We start from the raw sequence: 24,063 nt of genomic DNA, 5'->3' as shown, positions 1-24,063 counted from the left end.
CTGCCATAGTTCTTCGTCTTCTCCATTCTTTAATTTTGAAAATTGAATCAATTTCTAATTCATCAAATCGAACAAGAAGGAATGGTAATCCAATCATTCTAGGTTCATCGAACATGCCCAATCTCTTGTCGAACCCACTGTTTTGTCCGACTGTGGTTGCCGGAATCTGGCTCCTCATAGATTCTCGACCGTGATGGTAAATGGTATTGTTGTTCAAATTTGTGATTGAATTAGGCATTTTAGTTTGTAATTAAATGGTAGCCTCTTGCAATTGCTCTTTATCTAGTTTTTGTTGTTGCCGAGAAAGGTCAGGTTTGAAGTTTGGTGACCAATTGCTTGTTTGTTTTGTCAATTTTGAGTTTTAGTTTCTTTGTTGCTATGTCTGGAGGAAGAGTGTTTCAGTTTATTTGTTGCTATGTTTGGAGTTTCAATTTGTTGGAAACGAAAATTGAAAGGAGGAATAGTATGGCGAAGTTGAAGAAGAGAGAGAGAGAGCTGGAAGAAGAATAGCTGGAAGAAGAAGAGATAAACATAAAAAAAAAAATTAATTAAGAAAAAAAAAAAAAGATTAATTCAAAAAAAAAAAACTGAGGGTATACTAGACATTTTAGCCTGAAAGGGATTGTCACGTCAGCGATTTAACGGAATTTTTGGACAGAGAGTAATCGAATGGACCTATTGGTCCAAAATTGAGAGTACAAGGAGTAAACGTGTGAAATTAGAAGGGTAGGGACTAAAGTGTTTTTTGGGTAAAAGTTCAGGGAGTAAACAGTGTGTGTGTAATAAGTTGCTATGGTCTTCCTGCAAGTTGCTTGATATTTGGGTGACATTTGCCGATTTGTGTGGACTCTAAATGCATTCAAAATTTATTTATGCCTTATTGAAATTGTTAGGTAAAAATAAGCCTGATTTTGGCTCTCTCTTTCCAGTTGAAATTAATAAATCGCTCCAAACCGAAACCGACCCGCACCGCACAGAAAAATGGTGTAACCGAAATAATCGGTTCAGCCCTTTTGTAATGCGGTTGCGGTTTGATATGTAGGCTAACCGAAAAAGCGGTTTGGTTGCGGTTTGAGCCTCAAACCGAACCGAACCGCACCGCGCCCACCCCTAACGGCAGGTTAACATTGGTTTGAAAAGAAAAAAACTCAAAAGATTAGACAAGCTGATGTGGCGACAATCTAACCATTGAAATATTTCAATGACTATGATTTTATGAAATTCATAACTTCATAGATATATTGACTGCAGAGGAGCTCAATCCGTCTTTACTGTCCTTACTCCCTTGGGGGTTTTCCATACAAAGACAGTGCCATCAAACTGTAAGGTTACAGTTGATGTGCTCACAGCATGACAGCAAGTTATTACTATATCCAAATAAACTTCCCCAAAACTACAAAATTTAAAGAGTAAAAAAAAAAAACATTTTACCTTCAGTATATTATTTTTAGAGGTATTTAAATCAAGGTCCAATTTTTTCAAAAAAAAAAAATCAAGGTCCAATTTGCTACATCAATTTTCATTGTAGTCCGGCCACTTTTTTATTTTTAATTGCAGTCCAACCACTTTTTTCGTTGTCCATTTTGCCCTTCAAGATAAATAAAGGAAACTAATCAAAATCTCATAATTTGGGGACTTTATTTTTCAATTTAAATATTTAAATTTTGAATTTCAAATTCCTAAAATCTATTCAAGGTAATTATAATAAATAATATGGCATTTAAATCTATGTAAATGACATATTATAATTGATATGGTTTTTATGAATACCAAATTGATTGAAAAACAACATTAACTCTCAATTTATTGATGCATAAATTATTGATTGTTTTGAGTAATATTTGTTGGAAATTTTGATTCGATATTTCAAAATACTTTGTTTAACTCCCAATTCATTGAAAAACTTTTTATTATACATTTATTCTAAAATGTTACTAATTCATTATGCTCATAATTAGAGCATATTAAGGTTATTACGAGAGTTACAATATTCCAATAATTATCTTATTAAATTTGCATAATATCTCTAAGCCTTTTCATCTACTATATATACCTATCACTTCTTGGTCTTACACACACAATGAAATTCATTATCTTCTATAGTCCTCTCCGTAGCCATTTCTCTAGTGAGTTCATACATATTCTAGAGTGTTCCTTGTTCTTGCTCTTCCATAATGCCAAAGGAAAAAATCAAGCATTTCTAGGATCCAAGTTTGCGAGTGTACGCTTACAAGGATTAACGGTTGTTGTACCCTGGAGGGTAGGGCGCCACAAACCTGCTGCTACACCGAGACATTGTCTCCGAGGGGCGAAATCTACTCTTAAGGGCAGTGTTTACACGCCTCATCGATCCTTAAACTCTTTTCGAATGATGTGTCCTTTGGAAGTCTACAAATTAAATGCAAGAGATAAGTCCTATAATTCTTATTATTTTAATTTATTATGACAATAACATTATGATTATTATTTGTTATTAATATATTGTATTTTTGAGATTTTGTAGGAGGTGAAATCCGGTTATAGAAGTAGCATCCATCGACCAAATTTTCCAACAATATTGTTATGGGTAAATTTGGTATGTGAAAAAGTAGAAGTTGACTCATCATGCTAATATAGGAAAGTAAGCTAATGTGGATGCTTAGTCACTGAACCGCAATTAACAAAATTTTTCGTCCGGATTACAATCAAAACAGGTCATGGTTTTTGGACTTATAACTAATTAACTCTTATCTAACTATTATTAAGAGAGAAGAGAGTTTGTCAACCAAAACAGAAAATTTTTACCAAAATATCCCTTAAATATTAAAAAACATTTGAACTGAAATATTTGAGAAAGACAAAATTGTCAATTCACAAATAAAAGAAAAACAAAAGAAATTTAACAAAAAAAAATCAAAAACAAAATATGCATATGTGCAGCAATTTTCTCCACATTCTGTGAAATAACTTCTCAAGTAATTATCCACACCCATAAGGTGTGTTTGGGGTCTAGTTTTTATTAAAAGAAACAACAGGCAAGTCTGTTTACATACGGTGGATTGCAAAATCATGGTCTCTAGCTATGATCCTGTTTTCATTCTGGTTTTCTGGTTTACGGTGCTGCCTCCCGTATGCCCTAATCTGAGGTTTTGTTTCTCTTACCTTGTTTGTTTTCGTTGTCTGTTTGTGACTTTGTGTGGATCCTTTCGCCGGAAAACAAGAAAAGAAAACAGCTTGTGCAGTATGGGAAGGATATTCTTTTTTCATTAATTCCAGTTATCTCGAACAAAAACCATGGTTATAAATTATGCATCATCATGTGCCTGTTGTGACTTGTAATTTCCAAAACATACCTTATTCTACAATTTACACTCTTCTGGAGTTGTGCATGCTGGTGGTTCTCATTTAATCACATTAATCTATCACTATTATTGGCTTGTGTTCCAAGAAAGTTAGTGAAATTTTATTGTATTCAAACACGCAATGCTTTCCTCTTTGGTAAAGACCACTGGTTCGAGAATTGAGATCTATTCTCCGCCATCCATTTCTTTAAATAGAAAGGCACTCTTCTCTGGTTTTTGCTTAAAAAAGGCAGTCGCATCATGTGCAAGTAGGGTTTTATTAAACTTCAAATTCCACCAATTATGAACCATAAACAAATGAGCAACTCCACTTTGATGGATCACTTGCATGTATTTATTTTCGTCGTGACTCACTTCGAAAACAATGGAAGATCTAATGGCCAATTAATAAAGTCGGACACGGAAACTTTGCAGGATTAGGGTTTTGTGTTTGTAATGATTAAAGTAATTTAGGGTTTTTACAGTCTGCTAAATGGTTTTTAATGTTTTGGTTTAGATAAGGACCACATCCACCAACCCACATTCCCCTCTTAGTTTAACGTTAATTAGCAACAGAGTACTGCCTTGCCTGTCTGTAGTTTAGTGCAACCCTTCCAACAAATATGACACTCCATTGGTGCTTCTCGATGAGAAAAAAAACAACTATCGTAATTTTATGATATAAATATAAAATTAACTAGAATATTAATTAGATCGATAATATTAAATGTTCATGTAAAACCTATTTAGCCGGCTACAGTAATGGTGTCATCTTGGGTTTGGTTGTGGTTATCCTTGCTAATCACTTTGTGTTGCAGTGAGATCCATGTCGAAGATGTTGAATCAAAGAAGTTCACGTTCACTTTGGCTCATTGGATAATGTGATGATTGCCTTTAAAGATACGCATTATGTTAAGAGGTGATTCTCATTGATTCTCATTGATGTGATGAAGATTTCGGTGCTTTGGCAATTAAATTGGATATGGCTAAGTGTAGAAATTCATTCTCATTGATTTGTGCAATTACATTGTGTACAATATATAGGAGTATGTATTGACAGTTTTACAAGAAGCAATAAAACTACATTAACAACAATATTAAAACTGATGCATAATATCAAAACTGATGCACAAGATTATAGCTATATTATTAGCTATTCAATGGAGAAGATTGAATGTCTTTAACAACCCCCCTTCAAAGTTGGTGGTCCTGGACGGACAAGTTTGCCAGAAAGAAGATGACGAGACTTGTGAAGTGGCTTGGTGAGTAAATCAGCTGGCTGATCCTTGGAAGGAATAAAGCAAACCCGGTGACTACCACGAGCAACTTTTTCACGAACATAGTGATAATCGAGCTCAATATGCTTAGTGCGGGCATGGAAAACAGGATTTGAAGCCATATAGGTGGTGCTGAGATTATCACAATGTAACAAAATTGGAAATTGAATGCAGGCACCAAGTTCACATAGGAGATAACCTAACCAAGTCGTTTCGGCACTAGCATGGGCAAGAGATCGATACTCAGATTCGGCACTTGAGCGGGCGATGGTAGGCTGCTTTTTAGAACACCAAGAGACAAGGTTGGAACCAAGGTACACAAGGTAACCAGATGTTGAGCGACGAGTGTCTGGACAACCAGCCCAATCAGCATCAGTGTAAGCGGAAAGATGAACCGGTTGACGCTGGGGAGTAAATAGTAAACCATGACCAAGAGAGCCTTTGACGTAACGGAGGATGCGTTTGACAGCTACAAGATGAGGGACACGTGGCTGGCTCATAAATTGTGAAACCAAGTTTACTGCAAAGGCTATGTTTGGGCGGGTGATGGTGAGATACTGTAAGGACCCAACAAGTTCACGGAAGACTGTAGGATTCTGAAGCACAACACCATCAGAGGAATTAAAAGCAGACTTGGCTGACATGGGTGTACTCACTGGCTTGCTGAACAAGAGGTCATGTTTTGAAAGAAGATCATAGGCATATTTAATCTGATTAATATGCAAGCCATTAGAGTGAGGAGTGACCTGCAAACCAAGAAAATAGTGGAGAGGGCCTAGATCCTTGATGTCAAAACTACGACCAAGAGCATCAAGGAAATGTTGAAGCAGAAGATCATTGCTACCCGTAACCACAATATCATCAACATATAGCAGAAAATAAATTGTGTGTTGCCCATGACGATAAATGAACAAGGATGAATCAGCAATACTCTGAATGAACCCGACAGATAAGAGAAAGGTACTCATGCGATGAAACCAGGCACGTGGTGCCTGTTTCAAGCCATAGAGAGCTTTGTTGAGTTTGCAGACATGTGTGGGCTGGGACGGATCAACAAAGCCAGGCGGTTGAACCATATACACATCCTCCATAAGAATGCCATGAAGAAAGGCATTCTTGACATCTAATTGACGAAGGGACCAACCCCGAGACACAGTAAGAGTAATCACAGTACGAATAGTAGCAGGCTTAATGACAGGACTAAAGGTTTCAGCATAATCCCTTGCTGTTGGTGGAACCCTTTGGCAACGAGACGGGCCTTGTATCGCTCAACCGAGCCATCAGACTTTCGCTTCACCCGAAAGACCCATTTGCAACCTACTGTATTGTGTGTGGGGGAGGAAGGCACTAGAGTCTATGTGTTGTTCTTCTACAAGGCATTGATTTCCTCTGTCATTGCTGCAAGCCATTCCGGTTTTTGATAAGCTTGAGAGTAGCAGGTAGGTTCAACGATATCAACCAAAGCGAGGAGAGCCCGAGGAATAGGATATCGGACAGTGCCATCGGTGCGTTCTCTGGGCTGGATAATGCCGTCTCGAAGGCGGGTAACCATGGGATGAGGTGGAGGAAGAGCTACGACTGGGGGGGGGGGGGGAGCGTCAACCGGTGGTGAAGAGAGAATCGACGATGGAGGAACTGGAACCGGCAGAGGAGCGGCATGGAAGGGAGGATCTTCGGTCGGAGGCAGGTCAAAGGCCGGAGGATCTGCGGGCTGAGGTTGGTCAGAGGTAGGAGGATCCGCGGACCGAGGTGGGTCAGAGGCCGGCAGAATGGGCGAACCGGCATCCGGCACGGCGATTGGAAAAGATGGCGGCACCAGCGCTGGTTGACGCGGTCGACGGCGACTGTATTGGAGTAGGACGCGATCTTGCGCTGGAGGAGATGAGGGCCCAGAATCTGCGGCGGTGGGAGGCAAAGAAATAGGGCAGACTGGCGACAATGGGGATGACATCGACGGAAGATTGGAGAGAGGAGAAGATGTCGATGTGGAATGAGGAGAGGATGGGTTTGATGAAGACAGAGTGGGCTCGGCTAGGCCTGTGTCAGATGGGGGGGCCTGCGAAGGAATAGGACTGGATAATGAGACAAACTCTAGTGGACCAGTATTGGAATGGGACTGTACCTGCAATTCTTTAAAAGGAAAGTGATTTTCGTTAAATAAAACATGACTGGAAACAAAGACTCGATTTGTGGTGGGATTGAGACAACGATAGCCCTTATGATGAGGACTGTAACCAATAAAGACACACTCGACACTTCGACTAGGGAGTTTATTGGAGACATACGGACCGAGATGGGGAAAACAAGAACAACCGAAAACACGAAGAGAAAGAGTACGAGGGAGGAGTACCATAAAGGCCATGATGAGGTGTATTCCAATTAAGAACGGGGGTGGGAAGGAGGTTAATGATATAAACAGAGGTTAAAGCGGCTTCAACCCATAAATTTTGAGGAACACCAGAAGTGAGAAGAAGAGTGCGAGTCATAGTGGCAATGTGACGATGTTTGCGTTCAGCAAGGCCATTTTGTTGTGGTGTATGGGGGCATGAAAATCGTTGTTGGATACCCAAAGATTGACAAAAACGAGAGAAAGCATGATTGACATATTCAATGTCATTGTCACTTTGAAGAAATTTAATGGTACTATTAAAATGAGTACGAATCATGGCAATCAAAGATTGAAAGTGTGTCAGAACCTCATTTTTGCGACGCATTGGGTAAATCCAAGTATAACGTGAGAATTCATCGGTGAAAAGAACATAGTATTTAAAACCACTAACAGAGAAAATGGGGGACATCCAAACATCACTATGAATAATATGGAAAAGGGTTGAAGCAGATACATTATTGGAAGAGAAAGGCAACTGATGTGATTTGCTAAGAGCGCAATCATGACAAAAATCACGAAAAGTAGATTGAAACCCAATATTGGGTTTTAAATAAGCTAAAACGGTAGACGAGGGGTGACCCAGACGGTTGTGCCAGAGGGAGTAATGAATGGTAGCTAGAGCATGAGGAGTGGTGGAGGCGGAGGGGAACTGAAGCGAGTAAAGGCCATCTTTACAGGGGCCCTGAAACAGGAGACAACCAGTGAGTAAGCAACGGATTTGATAAAAGTTAGGAGCAAAAAGGAAGTAAACAAGATTATCTTGAGTGAAACGAGCTACAGACAAGAGATTTTTATGAATGGAAGGAATACGCAAGACATTTTCTAAGAAGAAACGAGAGTTGCCCAATGATAAAGGAAGGTTACCAGAATGAGAAACTGGCATTGAATCACCGTTACCCATATAAACGTTGTGTGGGCCATCATAAGATTGAGAGTTATGGAGAGGCAGGGATGTCATATGGTGAGTGGCTCCAGAATCGGGATACCAAGTCGGGTCACCAAGAGAGTGAGCGCTGGCAAATGGAGGAGCAGCTGGGGGTGGACCAAAGAAGCGGTGTGGGCAATTAGGGAGACCATGCTGATGGGTTTGACAATTATGACACCATTGTGGGCCTGGACCAAGAAGCCCATTTGCCCAAGAGGAGCGAACAACCCAATTTGCAGGAGAAAAGGAAGACGCCTTCTGAGCAAACCCGTGGTAAGGCTGCGTCTGCATCACAGCTTGTGGTCGCGCACCTCCTCGGCGAAAACGGTGGTTGCTGCGACCACCATATTAAGGCCGACGACCATCTCGGCGAGGAGTAGGAGCACGAGGCTGGGATTCCTGGGGTGTACCATGATGAAACAACGCTGTAGCTGAGGCTGGGTCAGATGGGCGATTTTGTTGGGCTTCAAAGGAAAGAATCCGAGCACGAAGGTCGGAGAAATCTAGGAGGGATGGAGACTGTGCAAGAGCGGTGCGGAGCATGAGGTAATCAGGACCAAGCCCATGAAGCGTAGCAACAACGAGGTCGACATCAGGTACAGGTTGATGGATTGAAGCAAGGGAATCAGCAATGGATTTAGCCTGTTGAAGATATTCATCAACGGAATGAGAACCCTTTTGAAGATCGAAGAGTTTAAGCTTGAGGCTTGTAGCGCTGGCAACGGAACGTTGAGAAAAATGACAGGCAAGGCAGTCCCATATCCCCTTGGAGGTATCAAACCCAATGGTAAGGCGGGCTACATTTTCGGTTAGGGAGGTGGTGAGAATACTGATGATTTGATGATCAATGGTAAACCATTTTTCATGTTCTGGATTGGGAATGGTGGTGGCAGGGCTGCCTTCACTTGCGGTGGTGGTGGTGGTAGGAGAGGGCTCGGGAATGGACCCATCTACATAACCCAAAAGCTTGGCCCCATGAAGATAGGGTTTGATCTGACGAAGCCATACCAGGTAGTTGGTTTCGGTGAGTTTGGTAAATTGGGCAGTGTTTTGGGAGGGAGGAGCAGAAGAGGAGGAAGCCATGAGTGAAGAGGAGGAAGACGGAAAGAGAGGAGGTAAGAAAGACACCCTAAACTTCTGATACCATGTAGAAATTGATTCTCATTGATTTGTGCAATTACATTGTGTACAATATATAGGAGTATGTATTGACAGTTTTACAAGAAGCAATAAAACTACATTAACAACAATATCAAAACTGATGCATAATATCAAAACTGATGCACAAGATTATAGCTATATTATTAGCTATTCAATGGAGAAGATTGAATGTCTTTAACACTAAGGCTTACGACAGAGTGGAATGGTGTTTTTTTTTTGGAAGCAATGATGCTGAAATTGGGATTTCATGCCCGGTGGGTGACACAAATTTTGGATTGTCTGACTATTGTTTCTTTCTCAGTTTTATGGCAAGGCAATTCTTTGGGGCATTTCTATCCTTCCAAGGGTATCAGACAAGGGTGCCCTCTGCCACCTTATCTCTTCCTTTTTGTGGTAGAAGGTTTCTCTAGCTTGTTGAATTTTGCTGAACAAGTTGGATTGCTAAATGGAGTCAAGATCTCAAGGTTTGCTCCTCCCATTTTACATCTACTTTATGCAGATGATAGCCTTCTTTTCTTGTTGGCAGATCAAGATACCCCTCAAGTTCTTCGTAACATTTTCTGCATTTATGAAGATGTGTCTGGTCAGCAAATCAGTCTGCAAAAATCTGCCATTTCTTTTAGCCCCTTCAATCTTCTCCATTGCAAGTCTTGTTGGCTAGCCTGGTGCTTGGCTACATTAACAACAATATCAAAACTGATGCATAATATCAAAACTGATGCACAAGATTATAGCTATATTATTAGCTATTCAATGGAGAAGATTGAATGTCTTTAACACTAAGGCTTACGACAGAGTGGAATGGTGTTTTTTTTTGGAAGCAATGATGCTGAAATTGGGATTTCATGCCCGGTGGGTGACACAAATTTTGGATTGTCTGACTATTGTTTCTTTCTCAGTTTTATGGCAAGGCAATTCTTTGGGGCATTTCTATCCTTCCAAGGGTATCAGACAAGGGTGCCCTCTGTCACCTTATCTCTTCCTTTTTGTGGTAGAAGGTTTCTCTAGCTTGTTGAATTTTGCTGAACAAGTTGGATTGCTAAATGGAGTCAAGATCTCAAGGTTTGCTCCTCCCATTTTACATCTACTTTATGCAGATGATAGCCTTCTTTTCTTGTTGGCAGATCAAGATACCCCTCAAGTTCTTCGTAACATTTTCTGCATTTATGAAGATGTGTCTGGTCAGCAAATCAGTCTGCAAAAATCTGCCATTTCTTTTAGCCCCAACATAACGGAGGATTACAGGGCATTCATATGTGCTTTCTTTAACATCCCAGAGGTTGAGTGTCATGAAATATATTTGGGTTTACCTACGTTGGCTGGAAGGGGCAAGCGTTCCATGTTCAAATTAGTCCAGAATAGAATTTGGCAGAAACTAACAGGTTGGAAAGAAAAGTTATTGTCTCAGGCAGGGAAGGAAATTTTGTTGAAATCAGTGATTTAAAGTATAGCTACCAATTCTATGGGTGTTTTTAGAATGCCTTTGACAATGGACAGAGAATTATCAGGTTTATCTACAAGGTTCTAGTGGGGACGACAAAAGGGCAGGGGAGGGATTCATTGGCTTAAGTGGTCGGAGCTTCGTCGAAGTAAATTAAAAGGCGGATTGGGCTTCCGTGATTTTGTAGACTTTAATCAAGCTTTACTTGGAAAACAGTGTTGGAGATTAATTTCCATGCCGGAGTCTTTAGTGGCACAGGTATACCGAGGTCGGTACTTTGTCATACATGAACCATACTCCAACAATTTTGGTATTCTTTCTGGTGTAACCATAAGTGTAGTCAAATTGGCAAAACTACTACTGCTTCTAATGTTGAAATGTCATAATTTGTTCCTTGTAGGAAAATGCCAAGATTCCCATGCCACCTACTCTACAGTTTAAACAAACAAAATTATGCCAATTTTTTCAGCTCTGTAAAGAAGAAGTCAGATCTAAGAACTTAAAAATAATAGTTGAAATTGTTTGATAGCATAGCTTTGTCAGCTATGACAGCTAGGAAAGAAAGAGCTGAACTGACTCTTCAATATGTCCACAGTTCATTCAATAATAATACAACCTAAAATCCTAAGCTCAACAACATATAATAACTATCTTATGCACAAGATTTCAAACCTTGCAGTGTAAACTGAACACCAGCATCATCAAAAAGCGGCTTCACTTCATCAACAAAAATCTTTGAAGCCGATTTGCTCCCTTCAAACAGATTCACAAAAACAGACAGCCTCTTTAGCCGTCCTGTTCATTTTCAAAGACAACAAAAATTAAGAAAAATTCAAAAATAAAAAATCTAACTTCAAGATTAGCTTGAGCTAAATGAAACTGAAACAAGAACATCTCGACAATTACCGAGAGAATCAATGAATTCAAGGAGCTTCTAGCACCAGAGCCTCTGGGAGTCTTCTGATAAAGGCTAGAACACCAAGTCCTTCCTGACCGGAGCTCCTCCGCTACTCCCAACGTAGCAGGTTCCACCTCCGCCGTCTACCAGAGCTCCGATTCTGATCTTCGGACCCTCCAATTTGAGCCCGATGACCTGCTTCTCGATGACCTCCCTCTTGGTCCTCTTACTGCAACAAAGAAAACAATTGCATCAGAAATCAAAATGCAGAAAATCAAAAAGTTAGGTCAAAATCGAAAAGAAGAGAAATTAGATACCCAACGGTGCTGGAAAGTGAAGGCTTGATTTGAGCCAAGAGAGTTTGGACGGTGACGACGTTATCACACAACAGAAATTCATAACAATGTGGTTTGAAAGCATCAGTTTTAAATTTGGGGTTTGTCTCCTATCAATTTGACTTCCTCCTTTGTGGAGTTGGAGAAAAATAGTGGTGGGAAATCTCCCTCCTTTTTCTGTCAAACTATTTGATCAGACCACAGTTATATTATTTATCGCCGTATGATCAATACATGTTGGGAAAAATTTGGGGTTTCATATGGGGTTTGGCGCCATTAACATGGTGGAAACTTAGAGCTCAATTTTTTTTAGCATCACACAACAGTTTTTATCTTAAATGTCGTCCGAACTAATTCCTAAGTCCCTATCAGACGACGGCTCTTACAAAAACGACGTCTGAAAAAAAAAATTCAATCACACGACAGATAATTGCATAGCGTCGTCTGAGAGGTGTCGTCTGATTCAATTTTTGTAGTAGTGCCAAGTTACCCTTATTCGACTAGGATTCGTTTTCTGCTTCTGAAGCTTCCTTCTTGGACTAGGTTTGACCTGCTATTGGCATGATCTGGATGGTTCTCGACTTCTACTTACTCTATAACATCATGTCTTCTAGAATGATCAACAACCTTTGAGAAAAACTCCAAGTAAGTTGCCGGAGAAGATCTCCCATAAACCTTCGTGAAAAGCTGACAGTTTCTACCTTCTCGGGAAGCCTACTTTGAGCATTAATTTCTGCTGCCTTGATGACGTTTATGACTAGATCTTAGGCTCATGTTGTATGACAACATCATGTCTTTAAGGAATGCTATCCGTTTCTGCAAGATTCTATTTGGAAGGTTTCAGGAAAAACTCTCCAAAACTATTCCCAATAAGTTGATTCTGAACTGCAGTTTCCTACTTTGCAGCAACTGTTTTGCATAAAGATTTCCGTGGACTTCCCTTGTAATTTCCGGCCAAATGAGTGATCAAATTTAGTCCTTTGCATCAGTACTTCATATCATGGTCCATGGCTTCATTGCTCCATTTAAACTCCTATTTTTACTGGGATTGCTTCACCGAAGTACTTGTGCCACCAAACTCTAGCGGGATGGCCTCGTGGTGGCCTGAGGTTCTACACAGAGGGGAAGGCTGGATTGGGTCGAGCCTATCTTCTTAGGCTTTGGGTGTTGTTGGTCATTTGGGCCTCTGGGTTGTTTGTTTTTGTTTTGTTTTATTAGCTGGTTGCGCTTGTAATAATTCCCCTTCTTTTGCTGTCGTAGTGGGCTTCGGCCCGGTCTAGGCATTTTTTATATGTTTGTTTTTTTTTTCTAGTCATTAGTTAGGTGATAAATCAGTTCAGCTCGATCGGGTTTGTGTTGTCTATGCTAGTAGAAACTCCTCTAGGAGCCTTGGTAAAAGTACTTGGTTTCAACGTAGCCACAATGAAGTGCTCGACCTTTGGAATCAGGTAGAATAGATTGCCTACGAGGCGAGGTGATTTTGTTAGCATAGACTACTCTGCGCTATCGTTGTCTATACAGAGTAGTCTCTTTGTACTTTTAGCCCATGATTCAGGGTCATATTAATGATAAAGAGAGTGTATTTCAAAAGGGGGGTGAAATTTGCACCCCCAAATTTACAAACCACACCCTCTTTTGTTTTTTTAATAATATTTCATGTCACCTATTTTTACACTTCCTAAAACACCCTCCCCCTCTCTCTTCCAGACCACCACCAAGGTCCCTGTTCTTCTTCCCACTGCCGGCCAAGTCCTCCACATCCACTGCTGGAACCGCCGTCAAGGTCGCCGCCGCCGCACCAAAATAGAAGGCGAAGGCGAAGCCCAAAGCAGACGCCGACGCGATCAAGCCTAAGAGAAACGTCAACAGGAACGCTGGCATTCTGAAGACGACTCCGATCTCTCCAGCTCTCGGCAGCTTCCTCGGCAGCACCCCTGAGTCCTCTCGCGCCGAGGCCGTGAAGCAGATCTGGAGCCACATCAAGCTCCAAAACCTGCAGGTCGTGATTTCGATCTCCTTTGCTTCATTCTCTGCGTTTATAATGATGATGGTGTGTGTTGATGCAGTGTTAAATCCCTGGGTTCTGAAAAATTGTTACATTTTCGTTTTTGTTGTATGTGGTTCTTTATGTTTTAGATTTCTTAATTGAAGTAGAAGAGTGACGGTGACGACGCCGCAGAAGAGGAACCAGACTTGGGTAATTTTGCTTGTAGAGAACAATGTGTGTGTGTGTGTGTGTGTGTGAGAGAGAGAGAGAGAGAGAGAGAGAGGGGACCTTGGTGAAGATCGGGAAGAAGAGAAAGAGAGGCCCTTTTTTTTTTTTTTTTTTTTTTTTTTTCAGAAAATCAAATAAGCTTGGTCCAAGCTTCTCAAACACTATGCATATGTGATTGCCGTAATCAAACCAATCGCGAATCTGCACACAGCATGAGTTGCTCGTATCGTTCTTGGCAATACGATTAAGCACATCCACCTCAATCATCGTCTCATTTCAGAGGCGATCCATTTCTTCCATTCGCTTGATTACCCGCCAATAATGGCCGTTGCGCCTCTGGTTCGTACTCGGAGGGGCCGACGTCCCAGGCGGACCAGGGCCTTTTCCTGATTCGCTTTAGCATCCTAGAGTCTATTCCCACCGCCATCATTTAAACCGGTCGAGATCGATCCCCGTCTGCAACCAAAATTCTGAAACAAAAATTTGGGGGAAATTGATTTGGGTTTTTTGGGCGAGACTCGAAGGATTTATCACAGAGGACCCTAAGGGAGAGAGATAGAGACAGATTAGGTAGCATGCACCGTACAGACGAGAGAAAGTGGCCCTTGGTGGTGGTCTGGAAGAGAGGGACAGAGAGTAGAAAAGACTCAAAAAGAAAAAGAAAAAAAATCTGACTTTAAGGGTGTTTTAGGAAGTGTAAAAATATGTGACATGAAATATTATTAAAAAAACAAAAGGGGGTGTGGTTTGTAAATTTGGGGGTGCAAATTTCACCCCCCTTTCAAAAATAAAGTTATCAAATGCGCTTATTTCTTACTGTCTCTTTAAAACTATTTTTAGGTGAGTAGCTCTTTTTTGTTTTTCTAGAGATAAAAGAAAGATTAAAAAAAGATAATATCTTGTAAGGATTTAAAATACAAGAAAAGTTTTTAGTTAGCTTCTAAGATTTAGAATCCCACTAATATCTTCATAAAGTAATCAACATAGATTATGTAATGGCTACAAAAGCATGATATGTGACAGTTGACCCATGCCAAACATATTAATCTAATTCCCATATCCTCTCACCAAATACATAACTTAATAAGTGTGTACTCAAAGTTTTGAACAAGACAACCCAATTACTAAAAAAATTACAAACTATTTGGTATATATAGAAATAAGACTTTTATAAGTTTTTAACTAAATTTAAGATGACATTTATTTACCACTCGTGAAAACTTTAGAGAAGATGAAGCTGAAGTCTGGTTTTTCAAGAGACAAGTTTGTCTTTTCGACCAAAATAATTGGGTTTGTGCATTCTTCATTCTAGTCATCTTGAAGGGGTGACGGTGAAATCTTCTAACGCGGTACCCTTGCAATTGTAGATTTTCGTCTACCACATGAAAACATCTTTTTAGTAAATCTCGTGCAGCGGTTCTACTATCTAGCCAGGTTCATGACAACGATGTCCTCGCTTTCAAAAAGAAAAAAGAAGAAGAGTGTCTCTGTCTAAAAACATCAAATTTTTGGTTGCTTTTGTTTATTGAAGGAAAATTTTATGTTACTTTATGAATACTAGCTCGTGACATGCTAACAAGGGTCGCTTAGTGCTTCATAGTCAATAAACCCCGATTCTTGGTTTGGACCAGTCTCATCTATATTTCCCCAACAGTCAACCCTATAAGATAATAACCAAATCCCAAATAATGTACGCTCTAGGCAACAAATTTCTAAAACCCTAATTTGAAAGCAAACCCCTAGTTAATACCAGTCTCAAATTTATGATAAAGCCAAAGCATCACGCATCCCAAGTGAGCAAGAAACCTTCAAATCTCACTAATCCCACCCCTCATGAAGTGCGCATCATCAACCCCCAACAACCCTCACATGAAACACCAACAAGACGAAGGATCTCAGGGGCAGTCCCGTCATTTCCACAGGCGGGGGATCCCAAAGGGAAGGGATGTACCCTTTCTGTACATGTTCTCCTTGTTATTGAAAATAATTTCCCACCGCTTCTTAAACCTCTTGGCTTCTCTGATAGGCTCCATTTGCTTAAAATACTCCCCCTAAGTCTCCCACACCCACTTTGGTCCTTCTTCTCTATCTCTCACAAAACCGCCATTGCTAGCTACTCTCTCTCTTATCCCGCATTAAGTTTCCTCAACGTTCTGAGAAGAATAAAAAGCACCACCACCCCAAACGAAGCAAAGCTAATAATATGTTTAGAGACTATTGATCGATTCCGGAGTTCAGACGCAGCGACTCTTCTTCTTCTGTTCGACAAATGCGAATCGGATTTTGACTCCATCAATTTGCAGAAACTGGTAGTTCGGTTGGGTTTAATCTTTTGCTTCTCTTCTGTTTTTTGGCTGACGTTTGGCTCTTCCGAGTCGGAGAAACGACTCCGGAGGGTGGCAAAGTCGTCAGCTGGTCTGTGCACGTGAGCAGCACGTGATCGTCGTCGCCGGAGCAGGTACGTACGTGAAAAAATGCCTCACAGAACGACTTACTTCTTCCCGAGGCAATTTCCGGATCGCCGCTTCGATTCGTGCTCTTCTGCCAAACAGTTGGTACCGCAAGATAGTCATCTTCATCATCATCTCGAGAAACAGAGCAGCGGCAGCAATGAAAACGACGTCGTCAGCACCATCATTGATCACCACCAAAAGTCTAACAACAACAACCACAACAGCACCAAATTCACAGCTGTATCCGATCAGTATTTCACGGGCGGCCGAAACACCACCACCACCACAAGCAGTATCAGCAGCGGCGCCAGCACGCAATCCACCAAGAAGCAACAGCGGGCTCCCATTTGCGACTGGTTCGTCACCGAGAAAAAGCACAACAACAACAAGCGGAGATCCAAACCCAGCCACGTGAGGAGCACGAGATCGTCGCTGCCGTCATTCTCCTGCCACGTACCCGACGAGGATCGCGAGCTCCTGCTCCCGCCGGAGGCCTTCGATGTGTCCTCGGCCGTGCCGGATACGACGTCGTTCAAGGTCGACCGGAGCGTTGACCGGAACTTTGACCGGCAGGTGTCGCTGCCGAGGCTCTCAAGCGGGAGTAGCTACGCCGGGAGCTTGTTCTCAGGGACGACGACGCTGGACGGGAACTTCTCCGGCGACGTCAAGGACTCGTCGGCGACGACGAGGCCGGTGGAGGAAGAGGAGGGGGAGGAGGAGGTGGTGGTGGGAGTGGGAGTGGGAGTGGAGGCGAGTAGGGATAGCTTGGCGCAGAGGTCCAAGGAGAGTTACTATTTGCAGCTTGTATTGGCCAAGAGGATTAGCGCTCAAGGTAGTGAGACGTTGCTTTTGCGTAACACTGGCATTGAGGTTACCGATGTTGAGACGGTGTCGTATCGCCTCTGGGTACACTCTACTCCTATTTCTCTCTATATTTGTTGGGTTATCTTTACGTTCACGATTCAATTTCCTCTTGCTCTTAATGGCGCCATTACTAGCTAGCTTGCTTTTTGCATGTTTGTTAGCAGCTATGTCACTCTTGTCCTCTAGTGCTACTCTGTTTATGTATCTGTCCTCGAATAGTTGTGTATTGGGGAAACGCACCATAGAAACATAAATCGAAAGTAACATAAATGTCTAGGGTACTTGAAAAATTGCTAGGCTGTTGTTGATAGAGAGGTGGATACATCCCCAAATCCTAGACACTAATTAAAGAGTTTCTGCATTCCACATTGTCATGAACTGTGTTAGGAAGTACTGCATAAATCGCTATCCTGCAGCTAGCAACACGATCCTGCTTTAAAAGCGGCCTCCACATAGGAGATCGATCAACCTCTCTACATATAGATCCAGCAGTAGAAGCAGTTTCTCTTATATAAATCCAGATATAGAAGCAGTCTCTATGTTTAAGTATATCGTGTGTTGGGAAAGGCTGATCGAGAGTCAACAAACATTAGTAGCCACGTGACAATTTCATTCCTTCAGAGTAGCACTAGAGGACAAGAGTGACATGGTCTTTAATTAATGTATGCTGACCATGGTGAATATACATAAACAGAGGACAAGACTAATGGTGCATTTCTAAGTCATTAGTCTATGTGACAAGACTAATGCTTGACTAATATATGCCATTACTCTAAGTCATTAGTCTATGTAAAGTTTTAGTGCTACTCCAAGTCATTAGTCTTGAATTAATATATGCCGACAAGTTCTTGGTGAATAATTAGTACAAATGTGTAAGATTGATGTTTTGTCTGATGGTCATTTTGTTTATGTTTTTGTGGCCAAGTAATGACTGATGATGGTTTACAAATTTAAATGTTCTAATGTGAACTTATTGTACATTGTTTCCAAGGTTGTGACATATTGTTGATGAGTATGAATGACCTTTCTCAGGTTAGTGGCTGCTTGTCTTACAATGAGAAAATATCGGATGGTTTCTACAATATTTTGGGGATGAATCCGTATCTATGGGTGATGTGCAATGATGTGGAAGAAGGTAAACGTCTACCATCACTGATGTCACTTAGAGCAATTAAACCCGCAGAGACATCAATGGAGGTGGTTCTTGTTGACAAACATGGGGACTCTCGCCTCAAGGAACTTCAAGATAAGGCACAAGAACTTTATTGTGCTTCAGAGAATACCTTGGTGTTGGTGGAGAAACTTGGCAAGCTTGTCGCCATCTACATGGGGTGGGTTTCAATTTCCACCCTTTTAAGTTGAAACATGTTTGGTTAGATAATTATGAGTTTTCTGAGTTGCTTAAATTTGAAGGGGTACTTATCCTGTGGAGCAAGGAGATCTCCACATGCGCTGGAAAGTGGTTAGCAAGAGATTGAGGGAATTCCAAAAGTGTATTGTGCTCCCCATTGGCAGCCTATCAATGGGGCTCTGCAGGCATCGTGCTATTCTCTTCAAGGTGACAATGCATGGTTTTGTTATTGTTATTTATGTTTAATCTTCACTTTATTCATCTCATTGACTGCGACTCTTCAAATTATAAATTGTTCATTAACATGTTCTATTTGTAGACACCAAGTGGTATTCATCCATATGTTGGTTTTTCAGTAAAACTTTTTGCAAGTCTGTCTTGATATGGTCCCAAAAGTTCATTTCTTTGTTTCCAAAATGGATTATCTTTTGTTGAATGTGCTGTTTGTAGTAATTTATGGGGCCTCATATGTCCTAATTGTATAAGAACTGTTTGAACATATACGAATCTGTGAACAGGGTGCATGCGTTTGACATGAGAATCCAACTGAATTAGAAGCATGAGCAGTTCATTAGGAGTTTTCATCATCTGATCATTCAGTGAGGTATATGTAGCCATTTGAGGTGACACGACAAATTTTTTTCTGGAGTATGATCCTTGACCTTCTTTCATAGGCTGACTGGGCAACAAATATAAGGCCAACATAATCAAGATTATTGTAGTCTTGTGGCCGATCATATAAGATTCAACCTATAGTGTACGATAGCAGTCAATGGCTGAAGTGCAATGATATCTTGATATCATCTTGTTTATTCTTTCCTTTTGTGTTGGTCTTGCACTTGCGTCACAACCTTCTGAACTTGTGTGGTCTGGCCTGATCATACATCACAATTATAAGGGGATATTCTTTATTTTGTCATTAGCATGCAACTTTTTTTTGGTTTTTTTTTTGGAATACCTAAAGAATTCATATTTTGTATGCAGAAATTGGCAGACTACATAGGTTTACCTTGCCGGATAGCTCGTGGTTGCAAGTATTGTGTGGCAGATCATAGGTCTTCTTGTCTTGTTAAAATTGAAGACAGGCAGCTTGTGAGGTTTGATACTTTTGACTACTTTTCTTGCTTAGTATTTTATGGCTTTGTTAAAACTTCACCTGTTCATAACATTTGGTTTGCATTTTATTTCATTCTGAACATGGAGATGCAGTGTAATTTGATGTTAGAGTTTACCTACAGTATGCTATCCAAATGATATTTGACCCATATGTTATTTATAAACGGAAAAAGAAGTAAAATAGATTTACACGAGAATGTTTTTGTATAAGTTTGTTGTTATCTCCCAGCATACCAGGTCGTTATTATGGCGGATTTTGATATGCATTTGATTCCGGCCGACTTCGTAGTGTATACTAGTCAGTTTTGTTCGTTACTTGAATATTTTTTTGATACAATTTCATGTGTTTTCTAATGCACAATTTTTGTTATCAGGGAATATGTGGTTGATCTAGTTGGGGAACCTGGAAATGTCCATGGCCCAGATTCCTCGATCAATGGATCTCTGTCTTCAATATCTTCACCATTTCAAATTTCTCAGCAAAAAGAGTTCCAACGAATTTATAGGGATAGTGGATTATGTTCCCAAATTATAAACTCAAAGCACACTCGTCCACCTCCTGAAGATCCTCTGTATCCAGGTATGCTAGTTCTTACTACCCTGGCAAAATATCTTCTATTATTTGGTAGAATCAAAATATTACCTTCTTTAATCTGTAAACAACAATCTCTTGCAGGCTACAGAGAGGAAAGCCAGGTCCTGAAAGATAGTAGTTTGCTTCCAGTTGATCAAACTAGATTTGGGATGGAAGCTTCTGTAATGCCTTTGGACTTGAAAGCGAATGCAGAGCATTGCCTTCTCCAGACACCAATGCCACCTTGTGTACAAGGTGATATTTCTGAAGCTGTTGATGTGGGAGCTGCCATTGCATCATTAGAGGAATGTGCTAGACTAGGTGAAGAAAGTATTATTGTACAGCAAGCTTACCGGAAGGAGATTGTTGTGTCAAGATGTGGAGTAATATGTAGCAGTGACAAGTCCAGTCAATCAGATCTAGAGGAGGTTGACAGTAAGCTTGAGATTCAAAGCCGATTTTCTGCTGTCACTGTTCCTAGGTACTTGAATCTCGAACCATCTCTTGCTATGGACTGGCTTGAGATCGCATGGGATGAGTTACATATCAAAGAGCGCGTTGGTGCTGGTATTTCTTCCCTCCTTCCGTGACTAGAATTTTTAACCCCACCAGTACTATTCCACATGAAATCTCATAGTCTTCTCTTTTCAGGCTCATTTGGAACTGTGCATCGTGCTGAATGGCATGGATCGGTTAGTAATTTAATCATTGTGATTTGACTATCATTGTTTATTTATGTGAGTTACAATGGTTGGTTAACATGTGAATATTTTAATCTGTTGAATCTGTAACCTGTGATCCTTTCATGTGGATTAATTCGACAAATAAGCATGCTAGGAGCTTGCTTAATATCACATTTTGTAGAGGTGGGCCTTTAAGGTTCATCTAATTCTTTCCATCTTTGGAACCAAGACTTCTAATTTCTTCTAATGGATTTAATTATAGATGGTCAAGGTGATTTTACTTTTCTGCACAATGTATTCCTTCTTTCCTAGTCGTCTCAAGTCAGACTATTAATGTTTCTGACTTGCATCATATTGTTTATATATTGTTACAATGCAGGATGTAGCTGTCAAGGTTTTAACTGTTCAAGATTTCCATGATGATCAGTTGAGGGAATTTTTGCGCGAGGTATTGTGAATTGACCTTGGATGATTAGATTTTTTTTAAAAAATATATATTTTTTTTATCACCATGCAACTCTTGCCTTTGAAAATGCTAGCTTGTTTGGATCTCAATGTGGGTTTTGGAGCCATATCCTATGCATCAGCAATTTGTAAATCATCACGTTGATCTCTTTTTTTTTAACTGTTGTGATCATAGCTGAAGTTGAGTATCACAATGTATTCAGGTTGCAATTATGAAACGTGTCCGCCATCCCAATGTAGTTCTGTTCATGGGTGCAGTTACAAAGCGTCCACATCTCTCAATAGTGACAGAGTATTTACCTAGGTATCCATTCAATTCTTGTTCTCGTAATTGTTCACAATTGCCTTTCTGTGTCTCATTCAGTAAATGTCGTTCTCTGACCCATCTTTCTATCCTGGTCTTGTTGGAGCAGGGGAAGTCTATATCGACTCATACACAGGCCAGCTTCTGGGGAACTTCTGGATCATAGGCGGCGGCTGCGCATGGCATTAGATGTGGTTTGTGCAATTTGCTATCATTGATGTCTTGTTTCATGCTAATTTGTGTTCTGGTGGTAAAAGTATGTTTGCTGTACTGGTGCAGGCCAAGGGGATCAATTACCTCCATTGTCTTAGCCCTCCTATTGTCCATTGGGATCTTAAATCTCCAAATTTGTTGGTTGATAAAAATTGGACAGCGAAGGTACATTATTATAAGTGTACAGGTTAACATTATGTTTTGAGTTGTTCAGTAACTTGATCTCTTGCATTCGTTCTCAGGTATGCGATTTTGGGTTGTCCAGGTTCAAAGCAAACACTTTCATATCATCGAAATCTGTTGCTGGAACAGTACGTCTCTCTCTCTCTCTCTCTCTCACACACACACACACACACACACACACACACACATCCAAATTCCCACGACATAGGATGCAGATGTATCACCTTGATGTTTGTTTCATGGTTAAAACTTATGATACTGCATTGTGCCCTTTTGGACTTCTGTTGCTACTTTCTAGTACATTTTATTCTGGCTTGATTTCTGCCGTCTGGAATTCAACATTTCAAAGTGAACTTCTCTTTAGAAGAATAGAAGAAGTGCCAAACCTTTTCCTCTTTTTGGCATCATATGTTATCGCTTACCTCATTAAAAAATCAGTTTGAGTGCTTTCTGTAAATGAATCACACACTGTTTCTGCCATCCATTAAAAAGTCGGATATTTGCAAGTTGAGATTTTACTTGGCAATTCATCAGTTTACATGTAACTCTCTTATTTTATTTTCAGCCTGAGTGGATGGCTCCAGAGTTCCTTCGCGGAGAGCCCTCAAATGAGAAGTCTGATGTCTACAGTTTCGGAGTAATCCTTTGGGAACTTGTGACCATGCAACAACCTTGGAGTGGGCTTAGTCCTGCGCAGGTAAGAGTCTTGAGCTCTTCACATCTGCAGGAGCTCAATCTCTCCTTCCCTTTTGTCCCTTTTCGTTTGTTGTTAACTTGGTAGTTTTAATCTCTTAGGTAGTTGGCGCTGTTGCTTTCCAGAATAGAAGGCTTGCTATCCCAGCAAATACTCCCCCAATGTTGGCTTCTCTTATGGAATCCTGCTGGGCTGAGTAAGTCGGATCCCACTAATTTATTATAACATTTCAAAGGATGATCTGAGCAGCTACTGAACTTCTTTTATGGTGTCTTTCTCTAATAATTTTCTCTTTTTCTTTCAAAGCAATTATAATATCAACCTTGGGTATACTCATTTAGTGTCTTATGTGTGTGTATTTTCCTTGCAGTGACCCTGCTCAGCGCCCAACATTTAAAAGTATAGTGGAGTCGCTGAAGAAGTTGCTAAAATCTCCTCTACAGTGGGCACAGGTGAGTGGAACATAGAGAACGAGAGTACTTCTGCCCAGAGCTGGATGGGACAGTTGCGCAATCGTTAATGGTTGAACCCTGATAGTCATCAATTCCAACGAACTGACTGAGCTTCTAGGTTCTCGGCAATTATACATCTATCTAACCCATATTAGAAAGCATTTGGTCATCAATTAGTGCATGATGTACCTTGCGTATTATTACGGAGTTTCTAGTTGGGGCAGCGTCTCCCTGATAAAGCCCTCTTTCATTAGATCCTTTTTGAAAATCTGTAACAAAAATTGAGAAGTTAATACTTTGCTTGTATTTGTTTGTAATCTTATGCTCATTTATTACGCCTACCAAGGTCTTATTTCTTGGTGCTAGCCACCCTAGATGTATACAATACTGAGACACTAATGCGTTATACATTTTTTCTTTGCAATAATGTTATTTTTAGTCTATGACTACATACGGATGGTTTGTATGAATAATATCATTATCTAGGAAGAACTGAAGTTATTTATGTAATGCTATTCTAGAAAAGAGGCTCCAAGTGACCAGATCTTGACATTATTAAGGTTATCACCGAAAAATTTAAGATCCAATATTAATTCATTTAAGACCCTTAGGATCACTTTACACATAGGCCATGTTTGGTTGGTGGAATCTGGGCATTGGGAAATGAAACACTTTCCTTTCCTGCGTTTGGGACAGCCAAGGAAGGGAAAGTGGTTCTCAAAGGAAAGGAAAAAGTGGAGGAAATTAAAA

General features: G+C 40.5%; 1 protein-coding gene and 1 long non-coding RNA gene across 3 annotated transcripts; one reads left to right on the top strand and one right to left on the bottom strand.

The window, feature by feature from the left end:
• Positions 1-10,845: 10,845 nt before the first annotated feature.
• Positions 10,846-11,805, bottom strand: LOC133741917 (uncharacterized). The gene is made up of 3 exons (XR_009862231.1): positions 11,729-11,805; positions 11,420-11,640; positions 10,846-11,308 (listed from the first exon to the last, which is right to left on the bottom strand). It is a non-coding gene; the product is annotated as an uncharacterized LOC133741917 (long non-coding RNA).
• Positions 11,806-15,568: 3,763 nt separating this feature from the next.
• On the top strand, positions 15,569-23,749 carry LOC133743799 (serine/threonine-protein kinase CTR1). 2 transcript variants are annotated; one of them, XM_062171831.1, is made up of 15 exons: positions 15,576-17,320; positions 18,311-18,609; positions 18,692-18,836; positions 19,614-19,726; positions 20,120-20,325; positions 20,422-20,886; positions 20,971-21,011; positions 21,382-21,450; positions 21,671-21,771; positions 21,881-21,965; positions 22,051-22,149; positions 22,227-22,295; positions 22,733-22,864; positions 22,963-23,057; positions 23,232-23,748. In XM_062171831.1, exons 1-15 carry the CDS (start codon positions 16,436-16,438, stop codon positions 23,326-23,328), a joined length of 2,901 nt encoding a protein of 966 aa, XP_062027815.1. In that variant the 5' UTR covers positions 15,576-16,435; the 3' UTR covers positions 23,329-23,748. The 2 variants fall into 2 exon arrangements, with proteins under 2 accessions (XP_062027814.1, XP_062027815.1); XM_062171830.1 differs by having other exon boundaries at positions 15,569-17,320; positions 20,120-20,886; positions 23,232-23,749.
• Positions 23,750-24,063: the final 314 nt, after the last annotated feature.

The sequence above is a fragment of the Rosa rugosa genome, chromosome 4 (genome assembly GCF_958449725.1).
Source record: "Rosa rugosa chromosome 4, drRosRugo1.1, whole genome shotgun sequence".
In the NCBI taxonomy this organism is placed as follows: Eukaryota; Viridiplantae; Streptophyta; class Magnoliopsida; order Rosales; family Rosaceae; genus Rosa; species Rosa rugosa.
The sequence above is the reverse complement of the archived record's forward strand: the minus strand, read 5'-3'. Positions and strand labels throughout refer to the sequence as shown.

What these genes read in the sequence shown, in the direction of transcription:
- LOC133743799 (XM_062171830.1), top strand. Translation starts at nt 16,436, where the DNA reads ATGCCTCACAGAACGACTTACTTCTTCCCGAGGCAATTTCCGGATCGC. An exon ending in CTTGTCGCCATCTACATGGG is followed by an intron (nt 18,610 to 18,691) that starts GTGGGTTTCAAT and finishes TTAAATTTGAAG; the next exon opens with GGGTACTTATCCTGTGGAGC. An exon ending in GTGCTGAATGGCATGGATCG is followed by an intron (nt 21,012 to 21,381) that starts GTTAGTAATTTA and finishes GTTACAATGCAG; the next exon opens with GATGTAGCTGTCAAGGTTTT.